The sequence below is a fragment of the Dromaius novaehollandiae genome, chromosome 10, assembly GCF_036370855.1.
Source record: "Dromaius novaehollandiae isolate bDroNov1 chromosome 10, bDroNov1.hap1, whole genome shotgun sequence".
NCBI lineage: Eukaryota > Metazoa > Chordata > Aves > Casuariiformes > Dromaiidae > Dromaius > Dromaius novaehollandiae.
Window position 1 is genome coordinate 3366696 of NC_088107.1, and position 21309 is coordinate 3388004.

At 51.7% G+C, this 21309-nt stretch overlaps 1 protein-coding gene across 2 annotated transcripts in view; it reads left to right on the top strand.

Moving 5' to 3' along the window:
- The window catches only part of IGDCC4 (immunoglobulin superfamily DCC subclass member 4), a 105730-nt gene that overhangs the window by 39360 nt on the left and 45061 nt on the right, over positions 1-21309 (top strand). For both annotated transcript variants that reach the window (XM_064517867.1, XM_064517868.1), the window contains exons 3-4: positions 3548-3689; positions 9873-10006. In XM_064517867.1, coding sequence (XP_064373937.1) covers positions 3548-3689; positions 9873-10006 — 276 coding nt within the window. The remainder of the gene's footprint in view (positions 1-3547; positions 3690-9872; positions 10007-21309) is intronic.

Consider the following 21309-nt stretch of genomic DNA (forward strand, 5'->3'; position numbering starts at 1 on the left):
CGTTCCAGCGTGACCTGTGCGCTCAGCTCGTTCCGTTTTTGCAGGATTTTGATGCCAGGTAGTAAACGTGCAACGTGACAGCACCTCGTGGCTCCCGGCTCTTCGTTGCCCGGCTTCCCCGCGTGCCACCGGAGGCTGGAGCCGGCCCGAGCCGCGTCCCGTGGTGCTGGCTGTGGCAGGCAGGGGGGCCCCTGTGAAGGAAATAGCTGCTTAGGCCGATTAATGAGGTTTGCAGGTTTTGGAGCCCCAGAGCGGGGCTGCCGGGGTGATGTTGTCGTTGTGGGAAGGTGTAGCTTTCTCCCTGTTAATAACCACATTTGCGAAGATTTGTTAAAGCTGCTAAATTCGTTTAAACATTTTGTGCGAGGGAGGTTCTGGAAAATTACAGTAATTGTAGCTGTCAGATGCAGACGTTTGCTGTGCCTGGAGGGAAGGGGCTTGTGCCGCGGTTCCGCTGGCAGCGGCTAGGCGCGCGTTGGCGGTACGCAGCGTGCTGTTGTGCCTGGAGCCGCGGTGGTGCTTGGGGGGCAGGAGGGGACGTGCCCGCGCTCCTGGGCTCCCCTTGCCAAAGGAGAGCTGCTCTTCAGCAGACACGCACTGTGTCATGGAGGCCTTTAAGGGAAAGGCCGACTGGCATTTACTCTTACTTTAAGGATTTACTTATTTTATGGATTTTGTACACTGTGGATTGGGTGCGTAGGTGAGTCGAGGGCCTGCGGTGGTAGGCAAAGCCGGGCTGGGGACCTCTGTGCCCAGCTCTGGGCCATCTAGAGCTGTGACTTTTGGATGGTTCAGACGCCGTTTCAAGCAAGCGGGGAGCTGATGTCGGTGAGGAGGGCAGGCGCGAGCCCTGCGAGGGTTGGCTGGGCACCACGGGTCGCTTGCAGCCATGTGGCTCTGCAGACCGAGCCCTGTTCCTGGCCCTGCCTCCGTGCCGCTGCGGCGGACCCCCCCGTGGCTGCTGGGCCTGCTTCCCTCCCCCCGTCCTGCTCAGAGCTGGCTTGTCCGGGCAGCGCGTCCTCTCGGGGGGCTGCAGTTGCCCCCACCTAATAACACCTAATAATAATTTCGAAAGGTATGGAGGGGCCGAGTCCGTAGGTGGAGAATCTGGTAGCAAAGCGCCGTGGGAGAGAGCAGCGAGCCGGTTTCAGAAGGCCGAATTCCTTGCATAGACTGCATTTTCTGCCCGGGGTGTAGTGTTGCCGGCTGGCGGCCTCCGCAAGCCCGGAGCCTCCCGTGCGGATCAGGCTGCCGGAGAGGGGGAGGGGGCTGTGTTTCCCCACAGTCACCTCTAGGCTCGGGGCTGAAAGCCTTGGCACACACGGCTTAACTCCAGCTGGGTCTAGCGTGTCGGCGTGGAGGGAGCCGTGCGCGCTGTTCCTGCGTGCGCAGAGCACAGCGCTTTGGCATGTCGCTGATGGCAATTTGCTGTAATGCTCTTCACCTCCTCACCTGCAGTGGGTAATTTTTACTGAGTGGCCTATTAAGGTGTTCAGAGTAATCAGTGAAACAGGGCTGGGAGGTTTTTTGTGGCTCAGGATGGCTTTGAAAGCTAAACCCCAGCTGAGGAGTTGGAAAATGTTGGGTATGTATCTGTCTTGTTTCCCTCTTCCCCTCAAGCATCTTCCTTCCCTGCCTCTCTGCGTGAAAACCTCTCGCTCTGCAGTACTTCTGCAGTAATTTCTCCCGTCAGAACGTGTTTTCGGGAGAACAGACCATCCTGAGTATCCCTGGGGCCCTGGGGTGAGCAGTGTCGTGGAGCCTGCCTCGTGCCAGCTGTGCCCCGCGTGGCTGCATGGCACCTCACAGCTGCCCCAGCTGCAGGACCTGCTTCCCAGCCCGCTCCGTCCCATCTTCTCCTTCCCTCCCAGTGCCAGCTATCTGCGGCACAGCTCTGTGCCCAGGCGCCAGGCACGTGCTGCCTTCTCCGTTGCTCCCCTGTGCCCCGCGGTGGGAGGAGAGAAGGAACACGAGGTGCTGCCATCTCATCCCCTGGCTGGGGCAGAGGACGTCTGCGCGGCAGGAACGAACCTGGGTCTCTGCCTGGGCTTCCCTGGTGCTGAGATCCCGGGTTTTTGTGCGGTTCTGCACCAGAGAAACCTTCTCACCCTTCTTACCTTGTTCTGATTTTGCTTTCTGGGGGCTGCAGATCCCTGTTCATGTTCCTTCTTCCCTCCTTTGCCAGTTGGTGCATGGCTGCTGGGGAGGCTGCAGGCTGCCTCTTTCAAAGCTTGCAGGGCTGATATATTCTTATTTAATGTTTCCTGCTACCCTGTCCTGGTCCTGGGAGATGGCAGAGCTGATCAGGCTCTGCATCTGGCCCCAAGAGTCATTGCAAGAAGGCACCAGCAGAGGAAACAAGGTTTCCTCAGCTTTGCCAGGGCTGAGCCTCCTACATCCGCCGAGCTCTCAGCCGTAGCTGAGCGGCAGCTCCCGGGAGAGCCAGCACGGAGACCCAGCCGCTCCGGCGTGCCGCTCGGTGCGGGAGGGACTCTGCGCTCCCTGATCACCGTCACCGTTTGGTCACATCCTGCACGGCCTAACGAGGAATCTGTCATGGGTGCATTCGTCGGCTCTTTGCTTTCGAAGAGCCGTTCCGGAGCCCGGCGCAGCAGGCTGACGGGGCTGGGCGGAGGCGTAGGGCAGGGTTTGGTTCTCAGCAGTGAATTTCAAGCCTGTGGACGCAGGTCCAGCAGGCGATGGGGGGAATAGCAGGCGGCCCTTGGTTTGGGACGGGAGGAAATGTTGGTGGCAGCAGCGGTGCTGTTCACGCACGCCGCGTGCTACCTGGGTTTTCATTCTCTGGGGACTGGTCTTTAGCTGCTGTGAACTTTGGGGCTTCATTATATCAGCTTAGATTGTGCCACTTAGTAGTGAATGGAAGAGAGAGGTGACAGGAGAGGAAGCAGAGGGAACAGAGAGGCCTCCAGATTTCACCTTTTCAGAGGGGCACCCTGTCTGTATGGCAAAAACCTTCGCTAATGGAGAAGGAGGATCATAACCCTTAGGGTCTCTCACCTTAGTCTCCAGCACTGCCAGCCCATGGGCAGTTGTTCAGAGTAGAAAACTTGCTGCTGGCCGCATCTGACTTTTTTCTTTCTCTTGCCTTGTTTTTAATTTCCTGTGGCTGCAGGAGTGCCACAAAGCAAGGGAGAAGTCTCATCTGTCAGGGTAGTAGCATTTTCCCTTCTTTTTCTCATTCTGCATGTTCTTCTGAAAGTGCACTGTGAAGCCAAATGGAGCAAACGAACGGAGAAGGAAGCAATGTAGGAAAGCAACTGGCAAAACCAACTAATTGCCTGTCTTCTCTCACACAGTTGCCTCCAAGGAGAAAATGAGGCAGAAGCAAATTTGCACATTGAAATGTTTCAGTTACTGCTCGTAGGACTACAGAGGGCCGGTAGGGCATGGGGAAGTGACAAATTACATTTCAGGCTGTCTCCAATAGAGAAAGGGATTGCTCTTAGCTTGTGCATCGTAATAGGTTTGCAATTTTGCAGCAGAAACACTGAGGTATTAACTTCCCTTCTTTTCTTCTTTTTCCCAGCCTTATCACGCTTTTTCCAACAGCCGGTGTCACAGACAGTGGAAGAAAATGGCATGGCCCGGTTTGAGTGTCGCATTGAAGGACTGCCCTCCCCGGTCATCACGTGGGAGAAGGATCACGTAGCTGTTCCAGCAGAGCCCAGGTGATACCCTGATTCTTCTCCTGGCTTAGCTAAAACAAATTCTGACCATTTAGGAGACTAAAATCTTTCATAAAAGGGTAGAATGAAGAGAGGAACAATGGACCAGGTTTGGACCTGAAAGTTACTTGCTGTAAGAGCAAGTACTCAAGGGATCCACGCAAAAGGGTCCATAAAGCACCAAAATGAAACAAACCTTCCTGCAAGTGTCATCCAACCCACCAAAAAGAAAAAGAACCAGGCCCTTTTCCATTACTGACCTCTTGGCCTGTAACCTGTGTCATGATGAACTGAGTGCTCTGTGTATAAATAACGGTTTCATGAAATTGGGCAGAAATTGGCTGATAAAGTAACTAAATGAGACTTAAGCCTCAGTTCTCTGGCGATCTGGAAGGTCTGTGTGCAAGGATGAGCAGTTTCGGCAGTTTATACTAGCCATTTACTCCCTGTACAGATGGGTGAAGGGAAAACAAAAAGAGTATTTGGAAGGTAAGGTCAGGCAGCAGCATAAAAGTGAACGAAAGGACTTGAAATTGTGCCAGTTCTTACAGCGTTGAGTCTGCACTCCGTAAAGGCCTGTGTGTGTCTACCGGCCAAGCAGGCTGCAGTACGGGCTGCCTTTGGCTAGTCCCTTTGGCAAAGGTAAGTGAGGTGGAAGTCTCTGAGGGACTGGGCCTGGCGTGAGGGATCTGTCTCCAGATGAGTGTGGGGATATCGTGCCAGGGTGCTGGGGTACCATTTTGTCCCGTGAGATTTGTTGAGGTTAGTGTTTCTTCTGGAGCATGGCTTGTGCTTCATTCCTGTGTTTGGAGGTCATCTAGTAAGAGACTCGGAATTTTCGAATTTGGGGAAAAGGTAAGAATTTTGCAGTATGATTCTCTTTTCTTAATGAAAAGGGAGTTACAGGCATGAGAAGAGGATGAGCCATTCAGTTGGCTATTAGTTAGTTGGTCTGTAGACATCACTGCTGCAAGGGATCAGTGATTACATTGTCCTTTAGTTCCTAAAACTGGTTTCCTGTTCTGCGGAAGGAGCCTCTTTCATCTCTGGGAAGGTTAAGGCATGAGGGAGGAGGGGTGGTGGTGAGGAGATCTAGGAATTATTTTACAACAAAGGCTGTTTCTGTAAGAATAACTGCTTACGTCCTTAAGTCTGAAATGTGGTATCTAAATGCTATAGGAAGCTGTTGCTTTGTAATGAGAAGAAAATTAAATATTAAAAAAAAAAAAAAAAAGGGAAAGAAGGGGAAAAAAAAGCAAAAGAAGGGATGGCAGAGGGAAGTGTGCCGCAGATAGGGCAATGACTTTTTAATGTGACAGCTCGATGGATGTTGTGAAATTACTTGCTCGGAGATTGCTTTCAACATGGGCAGCTTGAAAATTGTTTTCCTTGTAAAAAGCCAGACTGTAATCTCTGGCTGCAGATCTTGCTTTTTAAATCATGTTTGAGCTAATATGCTATTTCAGAAGGATTTGCTTTTTTGTTGTTGTTTAGTTGTTGTTGTTGGATTTAGTATAACCAGCTTTCGAAGGAATGAAGCGAATTCCAGGAAACGTTGGCTGCCAACCAGACTTCTCTCTGTTATCCTTACCCCATCATGCCTAAGGACCAGATCTCAGTCCAGTCTGATTACTGTGGACTCCCTCCTGCACGTGCATCTGATGAGTCTGGGAAAAAGTAGTCATTTGGATAGGTAGGCATCAGGATGCCGACTTCCTATGCCAAAATAGCAAGGTTAGTTGTATGAACAAAATCAGACTCTGGGGCTATAGATTCAACCCTTGAGCTGATGCACTGCATCAGTGTTTGTGGTTTCTTTTAAGTGAAGGATGGAGTAATCGCAACGCACTGGCAGCTGCTCTCTTTGGTGTTGGTTGCACCTTTGGACACTCCTTGGCCTTTGCCCTTGAGTGCAGGTTCTAACATGGTGTCACCTCAGAGGTGTTAAAAGCTGAGCTGAAAAAACGCTTAAGACAACCCAAAGGGTAGAGAGGTGCCTCCCGATGTTTTCAAAAAAAATCTTTCCTACCTAGCTTAAGTTCAGGGCAGAATCTAACTTCTATATAGGAGTAAGGCACAGAAGTATTTTGCTCTTCTGGCTCCCGAGTACTTTTAAAAACATAGTCTTAAATCTACAGCAGCTGCTGAGAAGTGGCTTGTGGGAATTTTTTAGACTGCAGTTCCTTTGGGGTCTGTGCTACATCTTTTGTTGTAGTCTCTTCTGCTTTAGGTGCTGGCTGGGTTTCACACCAGGCTCCAAATAGATGTTTATTTTCTCTAGAGCCAAGGTGAGTACCTGTTAAGAGCTGGATGCCTTTGGAGGTCTGCAGGTAAACACATACCTTAGAGGTCAGGTGATCTGCAGTTGTAGTGTTTCTTCTGATTTTTCTTCTGTTTTTTTCTTCTGTTTTGCCTAAATGAAGGTTACATCTACCTGGAGCTTACTTCTCTTGTGTCAGAAGTGCCTTAATGTGGCTTATAGCCACATACAGGGGTCTGAAGCAGTGAGCAAAAGGGCTTGCAGGCTTCGAGTTACAGCCGCTCGGTGTTCTGCAGCAAAGCTGCAAATTCCTACCCTTGCTAAGGATTGGTAGCTTAGTCTATCTTGTGTACCTTTAAAAGGCTGCGAGAAAGCATGTGACAGCAGTTTACTGGGGAGACAGGGAGGAACTGGATTGTTAACACTGTAATAGTCTCTGCTCTCTGTGCAGTCTAATGCACCGAATTGCAAGGTTTGGATGCCAGGCTGTGGTGCCAAATTGCGGTTCTTGAGCGCTGCTTTTTGAGGCCTGTAAGTGTCATAGAAGAAGTGAGAAGCTGTCGGCCCCTCTGCGCTCTGCCCTCTGCCCCTGCTCTAGTGTTCGAGTCCGCTCTGGGAGGAGGAGAGAGAATCAGCTACTTGCTTGTGCCCTGTTAACTTTTCTGCTCACTGCCTTCCCTGCCTGTGTGCTGTGGTTTTAGTGAGCTGCCCTTTAAGCAGGTACCTGCTGCAAGCGTGGGCCTCCCTTTCCGTCCATTCAAGGCAGACTCCTGGGGTGGGATGAGCCCTGAATGAGATCCTACTGCTGTGGCTGTCACCAGTGAAACTCATGAGACTACCAAGGATCCAGAATTTCTGTCTCTCCCAGAGCCTTTGTCCTTCTGTCCTTTGTTTTCTTGTTTGCTGCTTAATCTCTAGTGAAGGTGAGCAAAGATCCTTCTGCCCTTTGTGTGCAAGAAAAGCCAGTGCCAACTGTCTGCTCTGAATCCCCAGGCAAATTCAGCTGCTTTGTGGAGAGAGAGCCTGGGGATGGAGTGAAATGCCCTTGCAGGCTACCTGCAGGCCTCTGGTCCAGGGCCACAGGGAGCCTGAAGGGCCAGGGCTTTGTGAAGGGCTGAGAGAGATTGTGGTAGAGAAACCTTGCCTCCCTTTCCCCCTTGCTTCCTTGGGAGAGCAATGCTCAGCTCTCTTGCTTTCCCAACAGGACTTAGGTAGTAAGGGGATCTCTCTTCTGTTGGTCTTGCCAAAGGGACCACCCAGCGCTTCATATCAATCAAGTCTCCCTGCACCCTTTTGCCTCCTGCTCCTGCTCTTTTTAGCAAAGACAGGAGCTGGGCAGAGAGGGAGGCTCCTTTCTGCACCTTCAGGAGAAGCTGAGTGTATCAGCTCTTTGCCGCGCTGTTGTCTCCTGCAGAACTGCTCGGGGTTTGTGTTTTGTTGTGGCACACAGCTGTGCTGGTTCCTCGAGTTAAACTTTCTGGGGGTACCAGTGAGGTTTTTGATGCCTCGGTTTTGGACACTGGTGTGTCAGTCAAAATGGGCAGTGCTGGTGTTTGACCCATTCCCTGGAAGGTGGCAGATGATTATGTGGTGAAAACCAGCCAGGCGCTCATGGGCATCTTCTGTCTTACATCTCCATTAAGGCATGGAGGATGAGATGGAGCGCACCCTCAGCAGGTCTGCAGACAATGCAGAACCAGGAGGAGCGGCTGATACACAAGATGGGTTGTGCTGCCCTTCAGAGGGACCTTGACAGGCTGCAGAAATGGGCTGATGGGAACCTCATTAAGTTCAACAAGGGAAATGCAAAGTCCTGCCTGTGGGGAGGAATAACCTCATGCGTCAGTACAGGCTGGGGACTGGCAAGCAGCTTTGCAGAAAGGGACCTGGCAGGTCCTGGTAGATACCAAGCTGGACGTGAGCCAGCAATGGCTGTGGCTTTTGTGGCAAAGAAGGCCAACGGCGTCCTGGGCCACACTAGGGAGAGCGTTTCCAGCAGGTCAGGGAAGGTAATGATTCCCTTCCTACTGAGCACTGGTGAGACCACATCTGGAAGTGCTGTCTCCAGTTCTGGGCTCCCCAGTACGAGAAAGGCATGGACGTACTGGGGCAAGCCCAGCTCTGAGCAGGGGATTGGGATTAGACTATCTCCAGAGGTCCCTCCCAGCCTCGGTGATTCTGTGACACATGCTTGGGCTCTCTTTTTTTGTGGCTGGGAGATGCCCTGCTTAGTGCTTGGAATATATTGATATTTATTTTTAGTATGCATCTTCAAGTCCATAATTAATATTATCACAGTGGGAAGCTTTCCATCCATAGAGCCGAGAGGATGCAAATATTTGTTTTTCTCCTGTGTCCTGATGAGGCATCCTGACAAGGGCAGTCTGGGTACCACCTCCTCTGAGGTCACTGGAGATAGATTGATCCTGGGACAAGTATGTCCTTTTAACTAGTGGGAACAAGGCTTTAGGGACCTGGGGCAGTAGGGCAAAGCTGAAGCTTCCCTCTTGGTTTACAAGGGAAGCTTCAGCAAGGCTGTGTCCATGAATCAAGCTGAGGATTGTGCCCATAGCAACAGTATGGTCACTGGAGTGGCTCTGCCAGCTCTCTTGTTTCCACATCCGCTGCAGAGCAGGCAGGAAAGGATGAGCTCTGATTGCAGCAGCTGAGGTTCGGGATAGGCACTAGACTAGCAGTAGGGATATTCATCCCTGGAAGTGCCTGCCTGGGGCAGGGGAGGGACCCCCATCACTGGAGGTTTTAGGACCTGGGTTAGATAAATGTTTGTAGGAATGAGCATGTCTCAGCACCTGGAGAACCACAGTTACCAGTATCTGGGTTATTACTGGGATGTTCATGGAAGGAAGGACTGGCATTCATGGTTGTAACTTGTCTTTGTGCCATTTGTGGAATAGCTGCTATCCCTCCCCTTAGCAATTGCCTTTGAATGTGCCCTCTTCATAATGAAGACTGATAACCCAGAGCTGCCTGTCAAAGCTCGGCAGCTCTGTTTATAGAGGCTTGCAATTAAAAAAGGATCTCATATATAATTAAAAAGGATCACGTAGGCTTTGCGCCTTGCGTTCAAGAATAAAGAGGCTGCCATCTAGGAATCCAGGCAGAAAATGGAGATGCTGACAGCCAGCTCCTACTTTTATGCTAATTGCTAATCATCTGCTTTGTTCAGTATAATGCAGCAAGGATTGTGTTCCTGTCGCGAGCCGTGTAGCCATTTTATTTCGTGGAAGTATTCCTCAGTGAGACCCTATGGACAAATAGGGGATACTGAATGCCTTGGTGTTAAGTTTGAGCTTCTGAGAGCCAGAAACTCCTGGAAGAACAAAAGCAATCAACACAGCCCAGGAGTAGTGCGATTTCAGGTGCCTGCTCCCTGTAGGAACAGTGTCCTGGTGCTCTGGGCCATGAAGGTGTAGCTGTGTATTGTTTGGTCCTTCCTTCGTGCACATGAGATGCAGCAGGGAAAAGATGTTCAAACCTCCTTGCAGTCGTGTCCCCCCACACTACCAAACCTCTGTGAAAAGCAGATGGCTGGCCACAGAGGACTGTGGGTGCAGAGGCACTTGCGTACCTGGATAGGCCTACGTTTCTGTACGTAGAAGTGTTTGTGTGCATGTGTAGTTGTTTGCTTCTGTATAGTTGGTTTGAATCGGCAAAGCCTGTCTGCGTGGTCTCTGAAAAGCTGATCCCGTTTTGTGAAGACTCCAGTGCCATGGGTAGGTTTGTACCTGTTGCTTTTTAAGAAATGCCAGTTGGGTGGCTCAGAGGTTTCTCAACCCTACTCTTCGTGGTTACCAGGCCCTGCACATGATACATTTGCAGGAGAAAAGGGATAAAAGGATTTTGAGTTGATTGAATAGCTCTGGCAAGGCACAGTCTGTCTCATGCTCTTCCTTTTGGTCACTCAGGTTTATAACTCTTCCAAATGGTGTCCTCCAAATTGTGGATGTGCAGGAGAGTGATGCTGGGGCTTACCACTGCGTGGCAACCAACGCTGCCCGGAAATACTACAGCAATGATGCGGTCCTCAGTGTCCTGAAAGGTAAGGTGCAGGCAGGCGTGCGTTGGCCTGAGTACGGGTGTGATGGACAGTTGTGTGTGGTGGCCGGCTGAGCTGAAGTGTCAGTGATGATCTCTCCTGCTGCTGTGGCTGTGAGTGTAGGAGGATTTAGCCAAAACTTGCAGAGAAGGCTTTCTAAAAAAGACTTGTCTTTAATATGATGGGGTAAGTGGGCTGGGTTGGGAAGCATTGCCACCCGAGAGTCACAGCTGGCTGGTCTGCCCAGCCCCAGGACCAGGCTGCTGACAAAATGGTCATGGGTTGTTTCTGTCTGCGCTCTGGGATTCTCTTTTGCAGGTGGATTGTAACAGCAGCAGCTGCCTTTTGGCCTCAGACAGCAGGACAGGTAAAGGCTGGGCAGGGAGCGAGGAAGTTGCTTGCCCAAGCTAGCAAGATAAACAGCCAGAGCCTGGAGCAGTTGGCAGGGTGGTGTCTGCCCCGGGTCGCGCAGCGGGGTCCAGAGGTGGTTAGGAACAGTAACGCCTGACCTGCACTCTGTCTTGTGTTGCCGGCTCGTTGCCAAGCTGCCAGGCAGGCTCTAGAGATCCTCATGGTTTTGGGAACAGCCTCAGCTCGGATTTCTTTCAGTGGCTTGGACCATTTGAGCAAGGCTTCGGACATGAGCTGTCCTTTGCCTCCCGATCTGGGCCTCAGTCTCAGAGTACTTTTTTTTTTTTTTTTTCCCTCCTTCTGTACACCAAGAGTGCAGTGGGCAAGTCTGGGCATGAGAACGTAGCTGAGAGTGTGAGTGCACTGGGGGTCTCTGGACTTCGGCGTCTTTCCCAGCACACCTGGCTGCCTCCCCGGTATTGTATAATCCGCTCCCTGCAAGTGGGCAAAGTCACCAGGGCTGGGAGTCTGGTGGACCAGTGACTCCCCTGTTCCAGGACAGTGTCCCCATGCCACGTCTGTCCCTTGTTCGTGCTGACCCCAGTGTATTTTGTAGGCAGCTTTAACCTTGAAAGCACTGAAATCCTTCCAAGCCCCTTTTGTCTTTGTTTAGGATTGCATTGTTCGGCGCTCTGCTACCAGTGTGTTTTCACATAGCTGGTTTTGCTGTGCATCCATCAGCAGGGAGGGTAATTAACTGTGGAGCCTGAGAATACACCTCTGATCAATGGGTTGTGTGTGGAGGTAATCCGTGTGGGATCTGCGGAGAATGCGTGAGCAGTTGAACTCTCTGTATCTAATTGCCAGCCCCTGCCAGATCCTCTGCGTGCTTAATGAAGCTCAGGGGTTGGGGGAGTGCTGCAACGGGCAGTTCCTCGCTCTGGCGACAGCTCCCATGTTGGGTCTGGTTCGCTATTGATAAGTAGTATTGATCAAGCTGCAGAAGTGACGGTGCTGTCCCTGGCATCGTAGCTAGTTCTGCATAATTGTGTCTTGTAACTGTGTGATGTTTAATCTGCTTTGCAAATGGAGGCAACGGAAGAGGTTAAATGGGAAGCGTTCCTTCTGGAGCACCAGCCGGCCGAGCAGATTTCTGCCTGCAGTTCTCGCCCAAATCGCGCTTCTGCAGCACCGCACCACCCGCTGGCTGCAAAAACAAATATGCGAGGTTGAGTTTTTCACCAGATTGAGCTGATAGGGATGAAAAACATGCCTGTTAAATCTCTGGGGATTTTTATAATTGGGGAAAAGTGTCTCTGAGACAGATGGGAAACTGCAGTGACCTTTGCAGGCCACACACTTCTCCATGAGTGACTGGCACTGTATTGATCCCTTTTTTTTTTCTTTTTTTTCTTTTTCTTTTTTTTTTTTTTTGTTTCAGCACTTCACCATCAGAGGTACATTTCTGGATGCCTGGACTGGCTCGAGGGGGCTTTTTTTCCCTGTTCAGAACCAGCTGATAGCAGATAGAATGAACTGGCCTGACAGAAATCTTTTGCTGGTTGTAAAAATAAGAGGGTGGGGAAAAAAACCCCCAAAAGAACAGAAGCCCAAAATGCAGCTATTTAATATTGCTCAAGTTGCTTATTTGGAAACTTCAGAGGCCGAACTCCTTGTATCTGCAGGCAGGAGCAATTAAACATCATCTTCCCTCCCTGCTGATGGCTAATGAATCATTTCTTCTAAGGCAAGACGAGAGTCCAGTCTTTCAGTCCCTGCCTGCACTGCCAAGGCTCCTGGAAAGGATTTGTGCAGCGGGAGCTGGTGTCTCATTACCAGCCTTGCCTACGGCGTTGACATCCCGGTGACAGCGCTGGCTGCGGCTGCGTGGCGATGGCTGGTCTGTGCCCTGGTGATGGGGTCTGGGGCTGGGCGGGTTGCAACGCCAACGCTTGCGCTTGCGCCGGGCTGCCAGCCTCCAGCACGCAGGCCTGGGACCGTCTCGTGCTCGCGACTCTGCCCCTGCCAGACGGAGCTGGATTTGAACTGGCTGTGCATAGCGAAAGAATCCGTTTCCCTATAGCTTTTCTGCCCGGTCGTCCTTTCTCTGCCTTCGCTCCCCCCCCACCCCTTCAGATATGATGGCTGGGAATTGTTCCATCTCCCTTATTAAAAGCCTTTTCCCAGTAGAGAGAGCAATTAGCACGACCCCCTTCTGTCATATCTGCATGGCCTAAAAACCCAAAAAGTGTCATTTCCCTTTACGCCGTGACTTCCCTTGTCGTGTGAGGAAGGCGGTATTATGTGTCAGTGGCTAAACACATGCTGGCCTTGCACATGGCAGGGCAGAGAGTGACAGCGCACAGCGGTGCTGTAAGCGCTGCAGATGTTTAAGCTGTGCAGACTTCATGGTGCAAATTTCCAGACGTTCCCTGGGGAAGTGGTGTTTTGAGCAGAAAGGGAGGAGAGCAGACGGAGAGCGGGATACAGTCACGCAGCCCTGAAACGGAGCCTGCTGTGGAAATAGAAGCAGAGGGATAACTTGGATCTTTCCCCTTGGATCTCCACTGCTCCCCCGCAGATGGAGCACTGAACATCTGGCAGCTCTATCCCTTCACCCCTCACCTGGACAGATGATGAATGAACACTGCAGCCCTGCTGCGCTCTCTGCCAAAAAGGGCATTAAGAGCTGGCTGCAGGACGCTTTTCCCATGCGCGCTGTCTGTGTGCACTCCCTTTGCTTGCGGTCAGCTCTTGGCGGGGCTGTGTCTTGTTTCTTGTAGCTCCTTCTGCAAGCCGGCTCTGGAGCCCACTCTGAACTCATAGGTGAAGAGTTCGTTCCCTGTGGGTCCTGCCCATGCTCCCAGGTCCTTGATGCACACAGGAAAGCGCTACCACGCTTCGCAAAGCGAATCTCAAGGAAGGGCCAGTGATGGAAGATGAGGGTGGGCAGACCAGGATAGTGACAAGTGTTTGAGTTGCAGACACAGGGCAGCACCTGTGTAGGTGGCATTTGTGGCTTAGGAGCCTCTTGGAGTCCTGCAGGACAGTGCTGTGGATCTGAAGACTGAGCTCTGCTCATGTGGCAGGAGAGTGGCTTGGGGAGCAGGATGGTGTTGTGGTCTCAAGCAGGTTGCTTCACCTGCCTGCTTTTTCCCTTCTGCCTGCCATGCACAGTGTTTGCTCCCTATGCACTTTCTTGGAGATGGGGACTGCCTCTCACTGTATTTTTGTACCATGTTTAGTGTTACATGGCCTGCACCCTCGCTGCAGCACAAATAACCATCAGAGGCTCTGCTTCTGCTAGCGTGGTACGTTTTTGCAAGGATCGTGTCTGTTCTGTTTTTAAATGGCACAGGCAGTGTGGCTCCCCCTAATCCCATTGGATCTTCCCCATTGAAGGGATATTAGGCTCTCTCTCTGCCATAGCTAACCCAGATTTCACTTTCTTGCAGCTCATCCTATTATTTTTGATTGCACAGTATTGAGGTCTTGAAAGAAATCTTCCTTCCTTCTTGTTTTTTAAACCCTCTGAGTTCTTATAGACAGTCTGGTATCTCCTAAAGGACCTAAAGGAAGTTAAAAGATCTTAGCAGTTTTAGAATATAATGGAGTTTAGACAAGGCTGGGAAAAGTACAAGAGATTAAAGCAGACCATCCATTTTGGCTCCTCATCCCACTGGTCCATCCTTTAGACTTCAGTGGTTATATCTTTTTCACACTTAAATGATAGTCATTGCAGCCTAGTGAGCAAAGCATGCTTCTGGGAGCTAGAGCTGTTGGGTTCTCCTTTCTTTCTTGACATTGTGCCACAGGGGAGAATCCATTCCTGCACTTTAACTTCTGCATCTGTAAACAGGGATAATGTAATAGACTTGGAGCTGCCTGCTTAGAAGAGATATGTCAGTCTGGAGAAGAATTACAGGCCTTTGATGCCGGAGGTCCATCCACTCGGGTGGATCCAGTAGCACGTGCAGAGGAGGGCACAGGTTTGTGCCTGATTGGGTTGTGAAGAACACTGTTGTCCGCTTTTTTGTCGTTTGCACCCAGTTGCTGATGTGCGCATGCAGAGTGGCCGTGATTGCTAGGACAGATTGTATGTCACTGTGGTACGTAGGTGAAAGCTTTACCTTGGGCCAGGTTGGCAGGAATGAGCGTGCATAACAGCCTTCCTCCAACACCGACAGAGCAGCTGAGGGATGGTGTTAGTGTGGCAGTTTCACAGGCATGCTCCATGTGAAGCTTTTCCTGCACTGGGATAAATGCAGGAATGGAGGGATGGTTCATGGGGATGGGCTGAGGGACAGCAGGGCTGGGGCCTGGACTGAGCACACCACCAAAGACTCTTCCAGCAGACGAGCACGCCCCGTGTGAGTTGGGATTTAGTACTGTGTTATTAGAGATGACACTATGAGATTGCCGTTGGCAGAACATCATTTACGTTGACAGTTGTAGCAGCTTGCTGCAGCAGTGTCCCAAGAAATGTATTTTTCAGTCAAATATTTGTATAAGGTATGATAACAGGGACAGAGCTTGGAGGCAGCTGAAACACCTTCACTTTTTCCTCTTCTTGTGGTCTTTATATGGCTTATGGGTGCCAAGGGAGAGCCAGGGTTGGGGTGCTGGGACCTGGGTGGTTTCTGCTCCAAAGGGTTGTAGGAAAATGCAGTTGGTGAATGTGAGCTGTGGGGATGGAGGGGAAGGTGGTGATGAAGTGAGCAGCAGTCGCAGTTGGCCATCACCTTGCAGGAACAGACGTGCTGTTACCACAAGTGGGTTTTCAGTCCCTGCATGTGCGAATGACGTGCTGGATGGTGGGTTGGCTCTCAGCCTGAGCCCTGACAACATGCGCAGTGCTCCCTCGCAGCTTCGAGCACGGGTGCCGTGCAATATGGGGCCAGGGCGGCTCGGCTCCAGGTCTGCGCTGCTTCGCTCTGACCTCGGCCAGGCGCTGATCCCGTTGCATGTGCTGCCATCAATGGAGATGGCCGTGTTAACAAGAGCGGGGTGACCGTCCTGCCTGGTCAGGGGACTTTCTCCTTCAGCTGGAGCCCACGCCGCAGAGCCAGCAGGGCCCTGCCACGTTGTGGGGCGAGAGCTGCTGGGGAGAGCTACCTGCGACAGTGTTTTGTGGGAGCAAGAGGATGTTTAAGGCTGGGCCTTGAGGAGACAAGGGGGTCGTGGAGACGTGGTGAGAAAAAAACATGGCACTTTGTTCACCTTCAGGTGACAAGGGCATTGTGGAGTTCTTCCCCGTGCTGGAGGTGAACAGGTTCCTGTATCTACAGGCAGCAATCAAACCAGATTTCCTCATTTGAGCCCTTAGTGGGGTTTCCTGGCCATTGAGGTGGCTGAGGCTGAAACTTCTCCGTTTCTTTTTCTCAGAGCAGATCTCAGTCTGGGCTCTGCTTCCAGGCACTGGTGCCAGATAGCTGCTCTGATGTATACGTTCCTCCCTTGTTTGTATGGTGTGAAAAGATGATAGACCTAAACTTTTCATTTATTTTGTGCTTTTCCAAACAAATGAAATTAACTCCAAGGGGACGTGAGCAGAGCCCCTTCAGAGGAGTCGTTCCTGGTCCTGCCACAGAAAGCAGGTTGGAGCACTGTGTGTAAAGCTGTTGTGGTGGTTGCACTGTAAATGCAACCACATCTGGGGTGGAATAAGGCAGCTGTGTTTTTATTGTGAGTTGCTGGTTTAACCAGCAAGTGATGCTTCCCCTGGAGAAAAGGGGATCCCAGGTCCAGCCTGCAGCTATTGTGCTGCCTCAGCTCCCCGTGCCTCTTCTCCTGGGCTTAGAGCTCTGTCACTCTTTCTTCTCTGCTTCCTTGTCATCCTGTTTTTCTTGTGCTCTCTCTCCTTACTACCAGTTAAACCAGGGATTGCTTTCCACTTGACATCACGAAAGCTCAGCCGTGAGGACTCGGCTTTCATGTGTTTCCAGGCTCGGGTTTCCTGGGCGGCAGGTAAATGAAGCTGTTTGCGTAATGAATCTGCTGGGTTGTGAAAAAGGCTCTTGATCCCTTCTCTGCGGCAGAAGGTGCAAAGGGAGCCGTGATAAGTATGAGCTCAGAGGATAGCAAGTTGGAAAAGGGAATACAGAGCATTTCTGGCATAATAAATAGACTTTCAAAGCTGGGCAGGACCTTCTGTCTAACATGAGCTGTAGACTCTCACTCTGTCTCCCTTTTATTGAGCCTAGCAGGGTCAGGTGGCTTCAAGCAAGTACGGAGCAGGATTGAGACCACAGATTTTGGGTGAAACCTATGAAGGGCTGGTGCATACTCGTATCAGACGCCCACCCAAACACACTGCGCTCTCCTTGGCTGGAGTCAGCGCGGGGCCAGCGTGTATAACACCACTCGTGCTGCTGAGGGAAAACTTCGCGTAGCTCAGGCGTCAGCAGCCTGTTCCCTGGGAGCCGCGGGGGAGCCTTCGCTGAGCTGTCCGTGAATTTCTGCGGGGCGATGATATGCCGCGGTCCTGACAGCTCCAGCAGCCCGCGGTGACAGAGGGTTTGATACAAAACTCAGAGCCCTCACCTCCCATTAAGCAGAACAGCAAAGGCCCGGGGTTGGCACTGGCGTGAGTGGCAAGAGAGGTGTCAAGGATAATAGAACAGAGCAGGGGATGTAAGGCTGGGAATAGGTGAGCTGTTTCCAGCTCCTCCGGGCTCTCTTCCACACACAGCAGTAGCTACCCATGAGGTTTGGAGCTGTCGGGTCTGGCCAGGCTCGCGTGTTACAGACAGCACAGCATCTGACTCCTGGAGACCGGGAAGAGTTCGCAGTCCTCCAGTATTCTCCATGTGCATCTCTTATGAGTCCAAGTCTACTGTCTTTAGTGATGCTGGCTAATCACTGTGTCTTTGAGGCTTTCTGAAATGAGCTGGTGTTTGGTAAGGCTCTAAGTGAAGCAAGGTTTAAGCAGCTGGCTTTGTTCAGCTCTCCTCTGAGAGTCTTTTGGTCCTGGTGTAACCCCGCGGTGCGTCAGCACATCTGCTCTGCAGGGATCACACCTGGCCTTCACGGCGGGGTGCTAAACAAACAGGCTGTGCCTGCGTGGTGAGGCTGGGAGGGAGCTAAGAATAGAGATGGTAATTAGGTCAGCAGCCTGCAATGGGCTGAGGGACAACAAGGTTGATGTGGTTGAGTTCCTGATGGCACTCGTTAATTATTAATCATCCGTGTTACAGCAAAGTCTTAGTAGCTCTGAGGTCGAGGGCTACCAGTGCCCTGCAGTGTTGCAGCATCTTAACAGCCAGAACGAAGAGGTTGTAAGTGTCTGGAGACACAGCCAAGCTCACAGTCCCTTTGCTTTAGATGTGGGACACGTGTATGGGGGAGGCTTGTCCCTGTCCCAGCGACCCACTGGTATTGACAGGCCATGTGGTGCTGAGGCACAAGAACAGGGTGAGTCAGCCCTGATTGCAGAGGAGGCCAAATCGAGAGCTGAGCCATGGTGCTCTGAGCCCCGCTCAGATGTCTCGGGTGCCTGGGATTGCTTAGGACACAGCTGGGAATTTGCCCTGGGTGAGTGAGAGGGGCTCTTGCACAGCGCTGCTTCCCGTGCAGCCCAGGGGCAATGCTGCATGGCTTGTGGACAAGAGTGAGTGGCAGGAGAAGAGGGAGGCAGGTGATGGTACCAACCACGGTGCATCTTTGAGCACAGCCTTAGATGGATCGGGGCTCTCTGCAGCACTCTAGCTAGTGTTCAAACAAAGGAGTTTGACAGGATTTATGGGTATTGCTAATAATCCTTCCCCTTGGAAAGCCAGCTTTCCTTCCTGCCTTTTCCTGGAAAAACAGATTTACATTGTCCTGAGTTAATGCAGATGCATCTACCTGATTTTAGCTCTTCATTCCAAGTTGTTAGTCTTTAGTTACTGCCTGACCATGTTATTCTAGGCTCCTGTTGTGTTTTGTGTTTGCCTCTTGAAGTGTAGCTCCTAGGAGGCATCTGCATACCTGGCATCAGGGCAACGACACCGGGATGTGGCTTCCCGTAGCATTTCTTTTTCCAAAGCAGTGTGTGACAGTAATATGGATGCGTGTTGCTGGCAGCAGGAACAGCACACAGCACATTCCCTGCTCGCAAAGAAAGTGGGCTGTGTCCTGCTGCATAACCCAGGGCCTCCAGCCTGTTCCCCTTCTGCTGTTGCTAGACGTGCAACTGCATGAATTGCAAATAGATCCGATGCAAATAGGTGTCAGCCCCTGCAAGATGTCAGCCTCTGAGCACAAATAAGATGTTATTGGAGTGAAATGGGTCCGGTCACTGAGACAAGCTGAGGCAACTGAATAAGGATGAGTTATGGGCTTGTGGAGTGTGAGCCAGAAGGCTGTTCTCCTGGCTCTGTCTCATTTCTGTATGAGAGGTAACAGAATATTTCTACCTGCCTTGCACCTTTTTTCTTGGCGATGTCTCCTGCAGCATCCTGGAAGCTGCTGTGCTGGTCTACGAAAATCCTTCTGGGAAGTGGTTGGCTGGCAGGGCAGGTGTGGTTCTGCAACGTGTGAGCAAGCCCATGCCGTGCTCTGCCCCTCTGCACATGGCAGGAGTGACCTTGCTGATCCAGGAGTGATGTTGCCTGCATGTCTGTCCAGGCCAGTACGTACAACCAAGTTTCTTCTGCCTGTATGCTGGCCCGAAGGCAGATCTGAGAGCCAAAACCTGGAGGACATTTGGCTTTGTGAGCACAGAGCAGTAGCCAGCTAACTAACCCTATCTGTAAGCACCTTTTAGGTGGTAAAGGAGCTACAGGATGGCTTTCGTGTCCCATGACACAAAATGTAACCCTCTCTGAAACCCTCCTTTCCCCCCACCCAGTACTCAAAGACACCCCTATTATAAAGAGAACTGGTATAATTCGTGGCGATGGTTAAAGAAGTGTGGGTGTGTTCCCGCTGAATTCCAGTGGCCAGCAAACCTAGGTCCCCAGGGCCATGTGATGTTTACTGATTTGGGGAGTTCCTATATTCAAATCTGTGGCACTATGGTTTTTGTTAAGGGTTTCCTGGTGCTTTCTGGCTGTTAGTTTTGCACCTCCCCTTCTTCGAATTAGGTATGTTATGAACTCTGAGAAGATGGAGCCAGAGAGATGCTGATGTGCCCATAGTCACAGTGAGTTAGTGCCAGAGACTGGGATACTCTCTCTTATTCTCGAAACACCAGACCTGAGCCTGGCCCTTCTGAGAAGCTGGGCATGCCGTCCTGGCTGGTCAGGGCTGAAGCACCTTGCTGGAGCGGCGTGTGGAGGATTGGTGTCCCCAACAGCCAGGGAAGTTGAAGAACTGGTCTGGAGTGCCACAGCTTGTATCAGGGGTGGGGTCTGGCTCTGCCCCGTGCTGATGAGAACAGGGCGCTTCAGTAACACGAGGGCTGTCAGCGAGGGGATGTGTGCCACCCCCTGTGGCACCCGTGCCGGAGCGCCTGAAGCCACCCTCCCACCTCCTGGTGGGTGAACCTCATGCCGTGCTTTGGGCCAGGTTATTTCTGTTGCAGGTTTCTGAAGCCTTGTTCACCGACTGGCTCTTGGGTGCCCTGAGCCCGTGCTGTGGTTAACTGCAGCCTAACAAGCCCTGTGCATGCTGTTCTCCCCCAGTGAAACCAGTTGGGCGGCTGGCTTCTAGAGTTTTATGACCCCAGAAAGCGGGAATGCAGTGGGGGGAATGTGAGGATACTGCTCTGCTTGGTGTAGCGTGGTGGTTCCTCTTCTGCTGATAACTTTACAAAACATCCTCTTGCAGATCATTTCTCGCAGCCCTTGTCCCTCTCCCCCTGCATTCCCGGCAGCTGTTAGAGAATGGCTGGGGCTTGCAGAGCTTTAAGGACTTGGTGTCAGTAACATAAGCTGTCTGGGTCGCAGGGTTAGGCTTAGGGTTAGGACAGGGTGCTGCAGAGGACTGCTCTGCTGGTCTCCAAACTGCTTTGGAGATACTGAGGTGCATCTACTCCTTTCTTCACTTTTTGCCTGACCTAGAGGTTTAAATTGTACTTTACACTGAGTGGTCTCGCTTCAAGGAGTTTATTTGCACAAGACCTCTGAAAAGGTGCCAAGATTGGTTAAGGGCTTATTAATTAATAGGTACTATCTACAGTGGTGACATTATCAGTGATGCTCGAACATGGTCCTTCTGTTAGGTCTTGGAGTCCACTGTGCCCTAGGCTTGGGTTTCCCATTGCCTCTGTCATTTTCTAGCTCATGGTCTGCTTCTTGTGCCTCCTAGAAACCCTCTGCGATGCATCCTCAGGCTTCCCAGGATTTTGATTGTATGGCCTGAGGTCTCCAACCCTTTGGCTAATTTGGGCCTCCAGCAGAAAAAAGAGCCCTAGCTCTTGTTAGAAGCAGCAGCTCTGTTTGTGCCGTGGGGCTGCAGGGCTGAATGGCCGCGGCGCTCAGCCCGGCACCTCCTGCTTATTTTGACTAGCTCCCATCTCGGAGTTGCGCACACGTAGGCGCTTCCAAGTGTTCGCTGGGGAAGCGAGCGGGGATTCATCGCGCAGTCTGCCTGGCACCCGTCCCTCTTGGCGTAAGGAAGAGCGGCTCCAAATGCGTGTACGCAAACAGAGAGCCAATGTTGACAGCTTTGCAGGAGGTGCAGCGGTGGGCAGAGCACGCTCCGACTGCTTTGCAGCCGAGCTTAGCGTTCCCTGGACATAAAACTGGACCATGAAGGAGGGGGGATGGGGGGTGGAAAGACACCTCTAAAAATCCAGGACAATTTGTGGAAAAGTGCCGCTGCTCAGCCTCTTTCTGGGCGTCTGGTTACATACGGTTCAGGCCGTCAGCTCTGTGCCTGAGCTCGCACATTAAAGGATTTAATCTCGGAGCTGAAATCCGTGGCAGCTGTATAAAGAAGTCGAGGGAAACGAAGGAGAAGTGCCTCATGGCCCCTCTGCCCATCCGGACGGGGATCCAGGTGCTCCCCAGGCTCCCGGACGAAGGAGGCAG